The sequence below is a fragment of the Leptonychotes weddellii genome, chromosome 1, assembly GCF_054177405.1.
Source record: "Leptonychotes weddellii isolate Sample4059 chromosome 1, ASM5417740v2, whole genome shotgun sequence".
NCBI lineage: Eukaryota > Metazoa > Chordata > Mammalia > Carnivora > Phocidae > Leptonychotes > Leptonychotes weddellii.
Window position 1 is genome coordinate 16159602 of NC_138369.1, and position 16756 is coordinate 16176357.

At 58.1% G+C, this 16756-nt stretch overlaps 1 protein-coding gene across 11 annotated transcripts in view; it reads right to left on the bottom strand.

Annotated features, from left to right (window-relative positions):
- Nucleotides 1-16756, bottom strand: part of CACNA2D2 (calcium voltage-gated channel auxiliary subunit alpha2delta 2) — a 115133-nt gene that overhangs the window by 31848 nt on the left and 66529 nt on the right. For all 11 annotated transcript variants that reach the window (XM_081818309.1, XM_081818304.1, XM_081818340.1 and 8 more), the window contains exon 3: nucleotides 174-233. In XM_081818309.1, coding sequence (XP_081674435.1) covers nucleotides 174-233 — 60 coding nt within the window. The remainder of the gene's footprint in view (nucleotides 1-173; nucleotides 234-16756) is intronic.

The following is a 16756-nucleotide window of genomic DNA, read 5'->3' on the forward strand; positions in this document are numbered from 1 at the left end:
GAGGGGAGCCTCAAATGTTTGCTGAAGGCTGGACTAAGGTTCCAGGCTCCCCTCCACAGAGCCCTCGGTGCTCCTCCAGTGAGTCTGGGCAGCGCCCCCTCCCCCGAATTCACATCTACCCTTGCTGGGGGTGGGCAGGTCATGCGGGCTGGGGCGGGCACTGCAGTTCTTACCTTGATGTTGTCCTGCCAGCGGTGGGCTTTCTGGAAGTTCTCTGCGGCGTCGGCCAATCTCTGAGGAACAGAGCACAGGGAGGTCAGAGGCTGAGGAAGGCCCATGCCCAGCCCCAGCCCTCTCCATCCTTAGTGCTCCCTGGAGCCAGGCTGGCTCAGGGACTCCCTTGCCCCATGCTGCCTCCTCCGGGATTCCTTGGCCCCAGACCTTTCCCAGCTTGCTGTGTGGGCCCTTCCCCCACCCACAGCTGGGTTCACATAGGACAGGTGAAGCCTGCACAAAGTGACCTGAGTGGCATCTCCATGGGACTCCCTGTACTTCAGCCCCCCACATCTCCTGCCCACAGGATGGCAGGGGGGGCCCCCAGGACGCAGTAGGACCCAGGCCCTGGAGTCAAGCCCCGTTGCCCCTCTACCTCGGACAAACCAGTGTCACGCCAGTGCCAAGAAGAGGCCCTCCCTAGTCAAGGGTGAACTGCCACAAGGGACAGGCGTGCCTTGCTGATGCGTCTTTGCCACCAGCTGCTCAGGGCTTGGCAGGAGGTGCCCTCAGCACATCTCACACACCCAGGCCCACTACCACTGTCCCTGTCCCAGCTTCCTGGGCCCCTTCCCAGCATGGCTCTCCAAGCCTCTGTCCACACAAGCCTGGCCATCCCTCGGGGCTGGTTCCTGCACTCTCCTCCATCACGGCCCCTCTGCGTGTGAGCAGTCCTTCTATCCCACACCCTGTTACCGCCATGCCTGGCACCAGACCGTGCTGATGTGCGGAGATGTGGTGGGCCAGCCCTGCCCTCTCACAGTCTAGAGGAGGAAACAGACACAAAACTGGGTAGAACCACCAGAGCAGGAGAAGCTGAAGTGCTTCGAGGAAGCTTAGTGCTATGGGAACTTGGGGCATCGGGGAGAGCTTCCTGGAGGAGATGTTGGTACTCCGCCACCCTCAGGGCCTGAACCCCGGCTGCCCAGAGATTCTTATTTTGCGACTCTGTGGATCCTGTCCCTCCAGGAACTCTTGGGACTCCTAAAGATGGCCCTCTGGGGCCTCCCGCAGAGCTGAGTGTAGTGAAGTCCTGTTAATCATATTGACAACTGTCACCACGAACTGGTCACTTGCCGCATGCCGAGCCTGCCACCAGGCCAGTGACACATCATGTGTAGCTGTCTCCATTCATGCCTGACATGTCTTCCTCAGATGAGGAGACCCAGGCATGGAGGCAGTAAGCAGCCTTCCCAAGGTCACGGCGTGGGTCAGGCTGGGGCCCTGAGTCTGGCCCAGCCCATGACCAAGGTCTGAAGGCACCTTCCATGGGCCCACCATGCCTGGTGAGGGACAGGGCAACTCTTGTTGGGGAGGGGCTCTGGTCTTCCACCCCTGCCCCACTCCATCCCATGGGTGGAGCAGTGGGTCCTGCCTTCTGGCCTCCAGCCCTCACTCAGAAGGCCCTGGCCTCTTGGTATTTAGGACACACACTCCCACCCATTAGTCCAGGCCTGGGGTGGCATGTGGGCCCCAGAGGGGAGGTTCTTCCAGAGCCTGGCAGCTGCCCATGAGGGGGAAATGGGGGTCGGGATTCAGGAGACTGGTTTTCTTCCCTCCCAGCATGGAACAGGGTGGTATGGCCTATGTTCTCTGGGGTATGGCCTATGTTCTCTGGGGCGGGATGTCACCTCGGGCAGTTAGAGGGACTGACCAGGACCATCCTCACTCCCATCGGGCCTAGCTCCCCCTCTTCCTCAGGCCAAGAACAATGAATGCTGGGAAGACTGTAAGGCTGGGGGTCTTGGGGACAGGGTAGGAAAGTCTCTCTTGTCCAACCCCCTCACTTCACAATGTTGGGCCCCTCCTGGCCTCCAATTCCCTCTCCTGCTACCCCACCTGATCTTTGTAGGTTCTATTCTCTGCCCACCTGTTATGCAATGCCTGCTTGGGGCGGCCCACCCCACCCCCCGACCCAGCTTCGGGGACCACAGGCCTCTATACCCCCAGACACCTCCCATACCTTGCCTCCAACCCCGGCCCCTCCTGGGGTCCTGGACACCTTCCTGGGGTGACCCTCAGGCCCACTGGAGCGCATCCTGTCCCCTCTTGGAATGAACCCATCCATGCTAGACCCCTGCCACCTACATCTTACCCGTGCTATCACTCAGATCACCTACTGTCCTTCCTCAGGCTCCTGTGTCCTCTCTCGCCCTTTGTCATCTATTCTCCAAATGTGGATCCAATCTGGTGGCCACCCTTTGCCCCTAAGCCCTTCATCAGCTTTCTTGAGGTCCCGAGGGGTCCACCTGCGCTTCCCCCTGGGGCCTCTTCTCAGCCTAAACTACAAACACCCCTCCCCTGACCCCGACCCCCAGGATGCGTGCGGCCCCTGATTCGCAAGGCTGCAGCGTTCTTTTGCAGAGGACATCGCTATGTGATATGCACACACAACACTTGTTATTGCAGTTAACTGAGCACTCCTGTGCTAGCTGAGCACCTGGGCTGGATGAGAGTGCGAGAAGCCTAGGGGCAGCCCGTGGGGCCGCACCTTGAGGGGTGAGCCTTGGGCAATCTCTTCATGCCCCTTTTCCTTCCCCAGTGGCCTGCTACCTTCCTGGGGACCCCAGACTTTTCTCAGAGGGGGCCTGAAGCCCACGTGGGGCTCCACTGAGGCCGCTGCCCTTCACGGGGGATGAGGCGAGGGCGGGGCGTGGGGATAACCAGATCAGGCCTCCTGCCTCAGGAAAGTCCCAGGGCTCATGGGGCTGCAAACACCAAACTGACACCAGCTGAAGTCTCCAGCTGGGCCGCAGCCTCGAGGAGCCGGCCTCTCCTGCACCCAGCTCCCCGCCGGCCAGGGGTGCCGGCTGCTTCGGCCTCTCAGGGCTCAGCTCCATCCACGGGATGCACGGGCCCAAGGACCAGGGCTCCCTGGCGGAGCGGCCACGGTGAGGGAGACCCAGGGAGGGGGGCCCTGGCCCCTAGCCTCCTCGAAGTCCCAGGGGCTTGAAGGCCCGGGTCAGCCCGCTGACTCATGAATAACGGAGCCGCAATAGCCACAGCAAAAGGATTATGTTTAATCCTCAGTAACGATCAAGCCATTATTATTTGTTCGGTGTTACAGATCAATCAGCCCATCCCCGGGCGCTGGACGTGTGGAAACTGCTAAACACACAGGCCCGGTGGAAGGGTGGAGGCAGCGGAATGGGGGGGGAAGGGGCAAGCTGTGGCTGCTGGAGGTCCCACCGGGTCTGAGGGGGTGAGGGGAGAGGCCCACTGGCATGCCTGAGGGGCCCCAAGCAGCGATCCGAGCCTGGACTCCCGGAGCCTCGGAGCCCGGGCCTGGGTTCAAATCCTGGCTTTCTTGAGTAAGTGCCTTCCCCTGCTGGCCCTCAATGTCTTGTCTGTAAATTGGGGATAGGAACTGTACCCACTCAGAGGGTGAGTAGGTTCTTGGCAGCCCCCTTGCTCCGACCCCCAGAAGCTGCCCAGAGGGACCAGTCCCCTGGGGTGTCTCTTGCTGTCTCCAAGCACGAAAGGCTCTTGCCCACCTCTGGGTCTTCCTCTGTTATCCACCTTCTGCCTGGGACGTGCTCCCTATCACCTAAGTCAGCCCTATCAGACTGTCACCTCCCCTGGACGCCTCCTTTTGCCCTTGCCCAGTCCCCGGGCTCCCCTACCCTGTCAGGCACTCAGAGCCTTGGGCTCCCGTCTCCACAGAGCCCACAGCCCTGCTCAAGGCTGTCTGGAAGATGTGCTCGCAGCCTCACCCTGCCCTAAGGTTCATCCTCCTAGCGCATCCCCCCTACTTCTCCTGGCTCCTTATGATGGCCTCCGCGCAGGCAGGATGGGGAAGGAAACTGAGGCCCAGAGTTGAAGACAGAACCACCTGTGGGTGGGCCCGCGGCTTGGTCCCATGTCCAAGATACTGCCTGTCTGGGGGGAGACGTGCTCTATTCTCGCCCCTCAGTCACCGGCAGCCTCTGATTCTCCTGCTACCAGGCCCCTGCACATTCTGCTTTTGTGTCTCATCACTAGACTCCTCAGCGGGTTCGTTCCCTCACCCTTGAGGTGTTAGCCTAGGCTTCTCCTCCTCCTAACCACTCCCTGACCTCTGCCAAGCCCCCATCTGTCCCCATCACATCTCCTTGCTTTCTTCCTTGGGCTCTGAGCTTGGTGAGGGCCGTATCTGGCAGCTGTTAGCTTTACAATAACCTGGCCCCTTGCGCACAGTAGGTGCACAGTGAACATCCACGAACTGAAGGTCAGAGTATCTCTGAACCTGGACGGAGACCCGGGCAGGAGTGTGGCTCTGCCAGCCAGCTGTGTGACCCCAGGTGGGTGGCTTAACCTCTCTCAGCCGCTTTTCCTCATCACATCGTGGAGGGTTAGGGCGGCCCATGAGGGTGACACTGACCCTGCTGCAGAGCTGCTGGTGTTGGCTGGCCTGGCCCGAGATGTCCCCATCGTGGCCAAGGCGTTGGAGGGAACCATGGTGGGACCGCTGAGCAGGGCTGCTCACGGCCAAGTCCATCACAGGAACAGCAGGCATTTCAGAGGCAATTATCAGAGAGTTTCACTTAACAATCAGTTTCCCTCAGCTCCGGCAACTGTTCTTACAGGAAAAGGCAGGAAAGGAGGACTGGTGGTGTGCTGGGCTGGGGACGAAGCTCCCCTGCGGAGTAGCCCCTCTGCAGACGCCTTCAAATTTCACTAAGTGAAAAGTCTTTCCCTTGCTGTGGAGCCGGTGCCCTCAGATGAGGGGCCTGGAGCCACGGTGGGAGCCCCTCAGAGGCCAACAGCTGGAGGGTCCAGCCCCTATCGCCCGCTGGGAGAGGTGCGGCTTGAGTGCGAGGGGGCTGGAGCCCTCAGGCTTCTCCCTTCTCTTTGAGGGCCCACTCCTCCCCCAGGGCTGGGTGCCCCGCTTCTCCTGAGCCTCCTCCTCTCACCCCAGTGCTGGCCGAACCCGAACGGGTCTGGGGAGTGACTGCCTATCAGACAGGCTTTGTTTCGTGCTGCCTAGAGGGAAAGATTGTACGAGGTGTTTGGTCTTAATTAGTTATAGCTACTCCCTCTTCCAAGAGGATACGAGAGGCTTAGGATGAAAGGCCCTGAACCCATGGGGAGCAGGATATTGAGATCTGGGCCACTGAGGGCTGCGACCGGCAGAAGCCGTGATGGGGGGGCCCTGAGGTGGAGGCTGGGGGCTGCAAAGTCCTAGCACCAAGCAGATGCCCTGAAAACACTGCCCGAGGGTTGCAAGGAAGGTAATGGTGACAGATGACACCAGACCCCACCCCTGGCACCTCCCCTGGGCCAGGGCTTCACTGACCGGTGTAGTTCATCCGACGACAGGCGGAAGACTGGGCCTCTTCTTCACCCTCCCCATTCCATCCCTAGCAAGCCACTGGAGAGGTGGAGTCTTCTGTTCCCCCCGCCTTTTACAGGTGGGCAGACTGAGGCTCAGAGCATTCGTGCCACTACCCCAGGCCCCTGGTGGGGAAGTGGTAGAGGGGGTATCGACCCAGGTCTATCAGCAGCGTTGGACAGTGAGCATCTCAGGGACAGACCAGGTCTGGCCACGTGGGTCTGCTGCTTGGGCTCAGATGCCCCCCACCTGCCCCCAAGGAGTGGTTCCTTTGTCCTTTTCTCGGGAGAGTGGATCAGTAACTGGCTTCCCAGATGCTGCTCTGAGCCCAACCCCCCCAACCCTGGAGTCACTGGGCCCAGCCCTTGGGAGGGGTTGAGGACCAGGGTGTCCGGCAGCCCCTGATCAACCCAGCCTCGCCACCACCGCCACCCTGCTTCCCTCCTTGCGTGCGGGCCCCGTCTTAGCTCCGTACTGTGCACTGATAGATACTAAATACAGATTTCCAATTTCCAGAGCTGTTATGGTCTAATGAGTAAATAATATACATATTTAAAACTGTCTAAAAACATATCTGCATAATTAAAATATCTGCATAATAATGAAGCAAGATGCAGCTTAGCAAGGAGGCAGCTAGAGCTCCGGGGCTGACAATAGGGGTAGGTGCGCAGCTGGGGTTGGGGGTCATGGCCCTGTGGCTCTCTTCCTTCCTGCTACCTTGGCCCGAGTGGGCTTTTGTCTGTCTGTCCACCACCTGCTTCAAGCGGGTACACCCACAGTCAGGAACCAGGAGAGTCCCAACTTGGCCCCGTCCTTGCACAACCTGCGGCCTGGGGGAGGCGCACGTGTAGACGGACGGTACCCGCCGCCTGAGCGATGGCGGCCTCGAGGACTCTGACTGCCACCATCCGCGGCACCTGATGTGCTCAGGGCTTTACGGGCACAGCCCCGCTCACCATGACCTTCCAAGGGCAGGTCCTGTCCTGATCCCCCAGCTTTCTGGGTTCTGAGGGGTAGAGAGAAACACACCAGCATGGGCAGAGCGGGCTGCCCGGGACCCAGGACTTACACACTGTAGTCGATGGAGATGCCTGTGGCCTTCCTGTCAGATGCACCACGGACACCAGGGCCGCTGGGGCAGGACTGCACTTGGCCTTGCCCTCCCACCCTCTCTACCCTCCTGCATCCGTCCGCACTGGACACACTTGGCTCCCGTCCCATGACACCTCCGACTCACCCTTTCTGTATGAACCAGACTTCCAGCTGAAAGATAAAACCACCACTGAAACAGTGAAAAACAAACAAACACTCAAACCTCAGACCCAAACTCCAGCAACCAAAACTGCAGGGAAAATCACCAACACTCCTCGAAGCGAAGGGCGCCTCGGGGGAAAGCCATCACGTGCTGCTGTTGTTGGCGGCAACGGGCTCCCTGACCTTTTCCCTCACCAGCGGCCGCACATCCTCTACGAGTTGATTAAAAAAAAACAACAAAAAAACAGTAAAATGGATTTTTTTCTTAAAAAAAAAAAGGTCAGAATACAAGTACCAGGAAAAAACTCATTCGAGTTGTGGTCTCCTTCTGGAGGGACTCCCGCCTCTCCATCCCCAGGCCTGGGCTTGCTTGCTGTCTGTGGGCACCTCGGGCTCGGTCATCGACTCCTGTGCCTCCTCGGTCCCGCCTACAAGGGCAGCCCGTGTGTTACTCTCCCAGGAAAGATAGGAAGACGTGAGCAGTGGCTTGGGCTAAAGATGGAGATGGGGCTGGGGATCCTGGTGTCCTAGAGGCTTGAATTTCAGACCACAGACGGGATTTCCCGGAACATCCCGGGCACCCAGGGAAGGTTGCTGTGTTGTATTTTGCCTGGGAGGACTTGCAAAAACACCCACGGGTCTCCTATTACTGATATGTTACCCTCAACCGGACAGTTTGACATCAGGAGGAGGAAGCCATGTAGGAATAGTAGGAAGGAAAGGAGGTGAAGTGGCACTCGGGGGATGATACCTATAATCCCACTGGCTTCACTGCCCTAGCTTTCAACGGGAACTTCAGTCAGCACAGAAAGAGCTGGGTGCAGTGTGTCATGGGGCAGGGTCCACAGTGCCCACTGTGAACAGGGCAAGGGGCAAGGAAAGGGGCCTCTGTGGGTGGGCAGAGCCTTCGCCAGGGCCAGCCTGAATTTACAGAGCAGTTGTCAGGAACCATGGATGAAGCCCACCCTTGGGAAATTTCAGCTCTGGTGCTGGGCTGCTTCAGGAGGGAATGAGTGTGGACAGCCTTGTGCTGAGGGCAGTAAGCATAGGCCCAGCTCTTGGGACCCTGCCCTGCTCAGTCACTGCTGCTGCTCCTCGATCGCTTGCCAGGCACCTGCGAGAGTTTCCCTGATGAGAAATAAGCCAATAAAGCCAACAAACAGGTCAGAGTTTGGGCTGTAGCCCCAGAGCCCGGCCATATGCAAGCACCTTGCCTGCGAGGAGCGTGAGCTGAGGGCCGGGCCATGTGGATTCCAAGGCTGAAGGGGCTCCTTTCAAGGTGCGGCCCCGCTCAGCACAATCCCTCAGGGGGCTTGCAGGGGTGAGAACCCACCAACCTAGCTGAAACCTAGTCTCCAGCATGAAACCTGCATATTTGTACAGGTAACTCAGTCCCTGGTGAGCCAGGTGGAATTTCTCATAAAATTTCCAGTTTTGTCAGGTTTCCTCCCTCTGAATGATGACCCAGTGTAATTCACTAATGTTTCTTTCATTCCTTTAAAAAAACATGCAGATAGCATCAGGTGAGGGTGTCAGGCCCAGGGCTGTTGGCCACTCTCCAGTTAGAGAAGATGGGTGACACACCATTTATCAAAGTGTACCATGGAAATGTCACTGACTCCTTTCCCTCATCAGGCCATGTTCTGGAGACTAGCACGTGTGGGCGTGGGTGTGTGTGCGTGCCTGTGTATGACAATGGCCCTGTCACAGGGGCCGGGAGGCCTGAGCTCCTAAGGCCTGGTGGCTGGCCCAGTGCGTCATTTGGTAAGTGTTGCCTTCATCTCTCTGCACCTGTTTCTCACCTGTTTAATGAAGACCAGAACCCCACCTGGGCTCTCCTAGGGCCATGGGGCAGGAACTGAGGGCCCATTTGCATGTCCTACTCAACCACCTCCACCCCAAGGCCATCCCTTGGAAGCTGCTCCCCTCCAAAGGCCCCTACTCCTGTGACACCCCTCCCTTCTGACCAGACCTCTCCAGAACTACCTGCAACCCAACTTCAGACTCCCACCCAAGCTGCTAAGCATAAGCTCATCTCCCCAGGCCCCCACACTTTAGGCCTCCCACATAGGCCCATGTCCCTCCCCCAGCCCCCACTTCCCTGTTGTCACCCTTTATGGGGAGCTGTGTGGCCTAGCCTTGCCAACCTTGTCACTCTCCCCCCATGATGACCCGGAGTTCTGCCTTCCCACCATGTTTGGGTCCCCTATCCTTGTTTGTGCTGCACCCTAAGCCTGGACTGCCCCCCACCCCCTTTACCTGCTCATCCGCCTCCTCCAGGAAGCCTGGCGCTCCTGCCAGCCTGGTTTCCAGAATTCCCTGTGGCACTTCCATCAGTACTTTGTCTAACTCCCCCCATATGTGGTCTCTGGAAGGCAGGGACTTGATTCATGGATGTGTGTGGCCCTGGTGCTGGGTGCAGGCTTCCATCTTGGTCAGTAGGGTGGGGGAGGGAGATTAGGAGGTGCCCTTAAACACCTGCAGGCTTGGAGGCCATGGGTTTCCCTGGGGGTGGAGATGGCAGAGACCAGGCCAGAAGCAGCACTGATGACAGAACACAGGGATCCCAGAGAGTGCAGAGGTAAAGGCATGGGCAGAGTGAGGCTGAGTACAGGCCCCTCAGGGCACCCCATGTAGAGGGGGCAAAGGGTTGCCTCCGGGGTCTGAACTGAAGATGTCTGTTTTCTGGAACCCCAGCCTCACTCTGGAACTCAGGAAAATGTCCACCAGTCCCACCCAGCTGCTGCCAAGTCAACGATGAAATGGTTTGGAAGCAAAATTCACCGAGGCCTTGCCAGAGTGAGAGGCTGGAGGGTGGTGGACACGGGTCCCTCATCTGGCCAGGTCAGGCAGGAATTGGGTCCTCCTGCTCTGGCAGGAGGAGTGCATTCTCCGGACATGCTCCAACACACTCCTCCAAGAAGCCTTCTCAGGTGTCCTTATGCCCCACCACGGCTCAGGGACAGGACATGGGAGAGTGGTGGTTCCAGTGGGAAGAGCCCTCTCTCTTTCCTGTCAAGAAATGTTTATTAAGCACCTACTGTGTGCCTGGCCTATGCCAGGCTAGGGCAGATGTGGCCCTGCTCTCAGGCAGTGTACCATCTGTAAGTTCTTCTCTATGTCCCACCCATCACACCACTACAATTCAGTCCTGCTGTCCCGAGCACAGAACTTGGTAGAGGCCTCTACAGTCACAGCTGCCTGGGGTAGCAGCTTCATTGGGAGAATTTGGGGGTGCTAGGAGGCCTCTCTGTTATGAAATGTATTTCCACGTAAAAGCTGAGCCTGAGGGCCCCCCACCAACTAGAACAGAGGAGCCTGAGCCCCTGCCTGTGAGGACAGCAGAGCCCAAGCCCCTACCCAGCCGCCATACTCCCTTCCCATGATGTTATTTTTATACTTTTTCCTAAAACACAGCCTGAGCGGGCCCTTCTCGACTCTATTAACATTAGGAATCTAATCAGTAATCAGGCAGCTCATAATTTTCTGATTAGCTCTGATTAGACCCAACCTCAGAGGGAGAGGGAGTGGGACAGTGAGAGGGGAGGTGGGGCCGGTGGGGCACCAGGATCTGCCTGAGGGGGCAGTGGCTGGGCTGGGGTGGAGGGCAGAGGGAAAGAGCCTCTTGTCCCACTGTCCTCTGTCCTGGCAGGGGGTATAGGGTGGAGTCTTGGGTTGCACTGGATCAGAAAGATTGCAGGGGTCAGAGAGCAGGGCAATAGGAAAGGGGCCCCTGGTCCTCTCACAGCAGGGACCCCAGGGCAAGTTGGGCCTGCACTTTCAGAACCACGGACAGAGGCAGGCGTGATTGGCAGGGTGGCCCAAAGGGCTGGGTTTGGGCATCTATCTGGGTCCCACCCTGCTTAGGTCCCCTGGGTCACATTCCAGGAATTGATCATTCTAGGAATGATCCCAGGAGTTGCCTTGAGTGATGGTGACAGTGACGGGATGGGCCTGCTCAGAGGGCTGCAATGTGTGACCTTCATATGGAGAGCTGGACCTGGCCTCTGTTGCTGAGCACACCATTGGCGGAGCTTGATGATCATCATCTTCATTGTAAAGACAATGAGGCCAAGGGCTTCTCTGCACAGTGGGAGAGCCAAGGCCTGGAGGGACCACCCAGGTGATGGTGCCAGTTAGGGGCAAGCCTGGACCTATACTGAGGCGTCCCAGGCCAGCCAAACCTTTGTTCTGCCTGAGGCCTGTTTGTCACCTTTACACCACATGCAATGGATGGAACCATGGTGCCGGTCAAACCGGACCTCCTAGACCTGACACACATGGAACTGGACCTCTGGCCTGTCCCTAGTCCTGGCCGACCATGAAGCCTGACCTCCCCCCTGCCCCCCCCCACTGCCGTCCAGTGGCCTTCCCCACAGGCCCAGACTCTTCTGAGTCACATCCTGGAGCCCCAGTCAAGTCAGGGTCAGAGTGGCCCTGCCCTTGCCCCTGGTCTGGATTACCCCTTGTTGGACGCAACCATCCAGGTGACCTCTGATGAAGCGCATGAGCCCCGCTGGAGGAGACATGCAAAGCTAATGCCATGCAAATTGGCACAGAGGCAATCAGCCTGACTCTACAAGCTGCCCCACCGGCCGCAGGCTGGCTCATTGTCTTTTCTGTCAATTTGCATTTCATTACCCAGAAGGCTGTGCTCGCTAGAGGTTAAAAGAAAAAGAGAATCAAGCCCCACTGCATCCTGCCTCCGGCTAGGGCACAACCCACATGCGGGACAGGGCTGCCCACCATGAGGTACACTCCACGGGGAGCTCGATCACCCCCATCGCCACCACCGTCACCCCTGCCACCACCAGCGTCACGCCCATCACCACCATCCCTGCTGCCTCCATCATCACTGCTCATCCCCACTTAACCGCTGCCAGCCTTGCTCATCACGCCTACCACCGTTACCCCACCACTGGTCCTCCCATCACCAAGCACCACCACCATCACCACCGTCATCCTCATCAGCACAGGCACCAACACCATCACTGTCCCCTCCACCGTCACCACCACTTCACCACAGTAACCATCACCCCACCGGGGCACCTCTGCTAGCACCTCACATTGCCTCATGGTCACCACCTGCTCCAGCACCTCTGCATCCCTCAGGGAAGTCTGGGGAACGGGCAGAGACCACTGACCCTTTACTTTTCTCTGACCATCACCCTCCAGCGTTACGGGAAGGTTAGAGAAGCTGTAAACAAACGATCCGGTGATCAGAGCCCTCACGGATCAACCACCTGGACGCTGGTGCTTGTAACCGGGTGTCTCAGGAAGGAAGCCCACGAGGCCGGGGTGAGGCGGGCGGGGTGAGGATGCTGCCGCTCTGACAGAGCCCCTGGGAGACTGGGGCTTCGTTTACTCCCCTGATCAGCGGCCACTGCATCCTGAGGGGCAGAACCAGGAGCTGCATGTGGGACACGGTGACTGCCACCTTGTCTGAACCTTGGTTGCCTCATCTCTGAAATCGGGCTTCTAATAGTCTCGACCTTATAAGGCTATGTGAGGATGAGGGTAGATAATCAGAGGAGAATATTGAATATCCAGGACCCACTGGATGGCCACATAAAACCTGTGGGCAAGGAGGGTGCTTAGATCAGGCTGGGAGGGCTTCTGGGAAGAGGGAACAGCAGACCAAACTTGAAACAAGGCCAGATGGATGGGAGAAGGGAGGGGACTCCAAGGGGGAGCCTGAGCAGGGCCAAGCTGTGGAGGTGGGGATGAATGGCTTCTCTGTGGGGATAGGACAGTCAAGGCCACGGCAGCTGATGCAGGCCTTTGCTCTTCCTGAGGCTCCCTCCATCCACGGGTGTTTGTGCTCACAGTGTGGCTGAGCCTTCTCCACAGGATGCCATGATTTGCATCTTGCTTCACACACATGTTTCCTCTAAGCCCCATGGAGCCCAATTCTTATTCCCATTCTACTGACAAGGGCGCCAAAGCAGAGAGATGAAAAATAGGGGCTTCCCAGAAGAGTGGGAACCGGAGCCAGATCTTTCCACTCGGGACCTCACTCTGCTGGGCATGGATGCCTGAGACCCGACCTCATCACTGCCCACCAGCTTTGGTGGCGGCAGCCCGAGCATGACCCGGGATACAAAGCTGGGCACCGGCCAGCCCGGAGGCCATGCTGGGGAGCCTGGGAAGAGCCGACAGGCAGACAAAGGCCTGGAGGTGGAGGGTGGGGTGGGCATGGCCAGGTTGCCAGGTGGAAACGCCCAGGGTAAGAGCTGCTCTGAATACCGGCTGCATCCCGCTGCTGCAATCAGCTTTGACACTTGGTTATTACGAGGAGTAAAGGCGGCCGGCGGGACAGCTGGAGCCTTGGCGACAACATTTAAGGCATTTGTCAGAGCCATGGGACACGGGCTGCCAGGCACTAATGGCTCCTGCCAAGTGAGGGGGGCGGGCAGGCGGAGGCGGCCTTGCTCCTGCCCGGGCCCCATGCCCATCTCACGCTACGCGGCTGTTCCACGACAGGTAGGGCCCACCTGGGTCTTACAGAGCCGCGGCACCAGTTGGGGAGGCCGGGGCAAGTGGCCGGGCAGCATGTGCCTGCCTACCTGGGACCTTATCTTGCCCACCTCCACTCAGGCTGCCGCACGGCTCTGCTGCAGTGAGGGTCTGGGAGTCTGTTCTCTACCGTGCCATCTCCCAGGAAAGGGACCCTCAATCCCGGCTGGCGAAGGCCACTCAGCCCCTGATCTCCTCCACCCTCAGGGCTGGACTTTGTGTGGGAGGGAGCCCTGTACTGACAGACCCACGGTGGACTCAGATCTATCCCGACGGGGTGATTTCAGCTCTCCTGGTCCCAGTTTTCCTCCTTGTGCAATGGGAAAATGGCACCATCCACCCAGGGAGCCGGACTCAGTGAGAAAACAGGGGAATGCTTAAGTGCTGGTTACGTGGAACCCAACAGCACTTGGGCTTCTTAGGAAGGGCTAATCTCCCAGTCCCATGTCCCCTGGGAGTGGGGGAGTGTGGCCCCCGGGACTGCCTGAAGAAGAGGACAGCCCCTGAAGGCAGGGCCGGAGCAAACTGCAGGGGGTTTTCCAGGGAGCAGAAACCCATGGCCAGGTGATCAGGTGGGACCCTGAGTAAAAAATGTTCCTGAAATATACATGGCCAGCAAGGACTGTGTCTGGAAGTGCACTTGTAGGACTCATGCTTCCCACAGACTGAGCACTCCTTGTGCTCCAACACCGTCCATTAATCCCCAGAGTAGACCCTACAAAGCAGTCCCCATTCCTACCCCATTCTGCAGATCAGGAAACTGAGGCTCAGATGTGGTCGCTCGGTTTGTCTGCAGTCATTGCTCTCTGAGAGCAGGGTGGGGGTTGCTCCCCTCCTCCACTCACTGATTCACCCATGAGACACCCTGCGCCCCCTCTGAGATGCTGAGCCCCAGCTGAGGAGGAAGTGGGTGGGTCTTTGGCTGGCTCTGGATTGGAGAGCATGGGATGGAGGAACACCGTGGGGCAGGGAGAGGGATCCAGGGTGCAGGAGAAGACCTGGATGGGCCTGAGCTCAGCCTCAGCTTTACTGGATGACCTTGCACTTGTCATCCTGGGTTCCTGCCCAGGTTCCTGCCATCAGAGTTTCTGACCACCCCTCCTACCCTGGCTGAGGCCAGAGGAGGCAAGAGGGGTCCCTTAAGAAGGTGGGGAGTTGTGTGCCCTTCCCAAGGTCACCCAGTGAGCTTTGGCCCCTGGGAGCCCTCTGCCACCTGTGGTCAGCCTCCAGCACGGCTGATGCGCTCAGCCTGGGACCTTCACAGCATCAGGTCTGCTGCTGTGGGTTTGTGTTCATCAGCATTGAGCCTAGCGACCCTCTGTGCTTGGCTCTGTGCTTGGCTGTGCTTGGCTCTGCTTAGATTGGAGACTACTGCCTGAGATAAGGGGCACAAGGTCAGGGCCAGGCCCATCTCCTAGAGGACCAGACCTCAAGTCCTAGGCTGGCTGGCTAGGCCCCGTGGTCATTCTTCCACACTCATCAAGGCAGAACCTCCATGAGCTATCCTCACCCCCTTTTATAGGTGGAAAAACAAAAGCTCAGGAAGAGGTGGGTCTCCCTGGGTGGGGGCCAGTGAGCAGTGAGGATAAGCATAGGATTTGCTCACTGCCCTTGGATCTGCCCCCCTTCCCTGAACCCATAGAGGTGGGTGCTCTTTAGGGCGGGGGGGGGGCGGGGGAGTCTTAATGCCCTAGAGCCAGTCTAGCTTCAGCCCATCAAGGTATTCAAGGCCTCTGTCTGCCTGATTCCCAGCTCACTGCTCAACCAAAGGGTTGGGCCCTGGCCATGGAGGCTCTCCCTCCCTAGCACTTGTTCCTCGCCTCCAGAGCCCCCCCTCTACCTAGACACTCCCCCACAGGAAAGGGAGGTAAGAGGGGCTCCTGTGATGGGGGCTTCATGAGCCTTCACTGAAGGAAGTCTGCCAAGGAGGAGCATGGTAGGGAGTCTCTGTCTTCAGTAGGGGGTGGGTAATGAGGCCTCTTCCAGCTGATTTTGTGGTCAACAGCTTTGCAACTGGGGCTGGAAGGTCTGGAGTTGGAGAAGGAGGATGTGTATGCACGCGCATTCAAATGTATACACACGTGTACATGCATGTGAGCATGGGAACACAAGCACAGACATGAGAAATCATATGTGACCACAGATGCACGTGGGCGCATGGGAACAGGTGCATGCAGGCCAACATGTGCTCAGGCACAGTCACACGAGGGAGGTGAGTCCACACCTTCATGTCCTGGACTCCCTTCCCAAGGCACAGGTGGGGCAGGGCTGCTTCCTGGGGTGGCTGGGTTGTGGGGTGGCTCACTGGGCTTCTGCCCACTCATGCCTAGCCAAACAGACCCTTCTGGCTACCCCTGCCTTGTTCCTGCCGAGTGGTCTCTCCTCAAGCGTACCCTCAGTTTATTCACTGGTCTACCTTCCTCCCTGCCCTCACTCTAGCCTATGGTCACTTTACTTTGTGTTATCCCAATGAACACCATAGTATGGAATAAATGAAAAGGTGACCCCCAGGACCCCTCTTCTTTCAAAAGAATGTTTGTGGCTTGTGCCGGGTGCTGGAGACACAGGAGGAATCAGACCCGGCCCCACCCTCCCAGACTGCTCAGTGGAGGGAGGAGGCTCCCACGTCTCCATGCTCACCCCCAACCCCGCAATCACAGTATGGCCAATACCAGGCTAGACGCACATGCAGACCAAGGAAACCTTGGGCACAGTCTCACGCCAACTGCCCGCCAGGTGCCTTTGTGACTACAGTTATCACTCATGGGGGCCCACAGTCATCGTGAGACCAACATGACCATGGGGGGCAAGGCTGGTGCTACTCGTCCATTTTTCAGAAGAAAAGCAGGCAGGAAGAGGATCCAGGACCCAAACTGGAGTCTGTTTAGCTGCTGGGCCCAGGCCTGCGGTGCTGTAGGCTGCTCTGGCCATACCTGTGTGACCAGCAATCCCAGCACTGCCAGCAGCCCCTGCCTATAGCCTCCGGCAAGGCTCCGAGGCTGGGGAGGCAGGACATCCCCAGGGTCACACGACAGCCCAGGCGCCAGGTCCCAAACTCTGATTCTAGTAAAGGTAGGAGGGGCTGAGGGGCACCATCGTGAAAGTCCCCCCAGACACCATTCCATGGGAAGTGGGACTTGGCCTCTGTGGGGATTTGACCTAAATGTCTCATCTTCTATAGTCAGGACAAAAAGCAGTGGGTCTCCCTTTTTGCTTTGGCTACCAAGAGGCTCAGAGTCGACTCAGAGACTCAACTAGATCAAATGCCTGGTCTACCAGGGGCTGCTTACCAGGGCTCTTTTGTCTCATCCTTATTATTCGTATTCTATGTTTTACTACGTATGCTTTTGTGAAGAGATGCTCAATACTTTGCTGAATGAATTAGTGAATCGACCAAATTAAACTGTGTTCCCCAACCTGCGCACGCTCTCTTTTTCTTTTCTTCTCTTTTTTTTTTTTTTT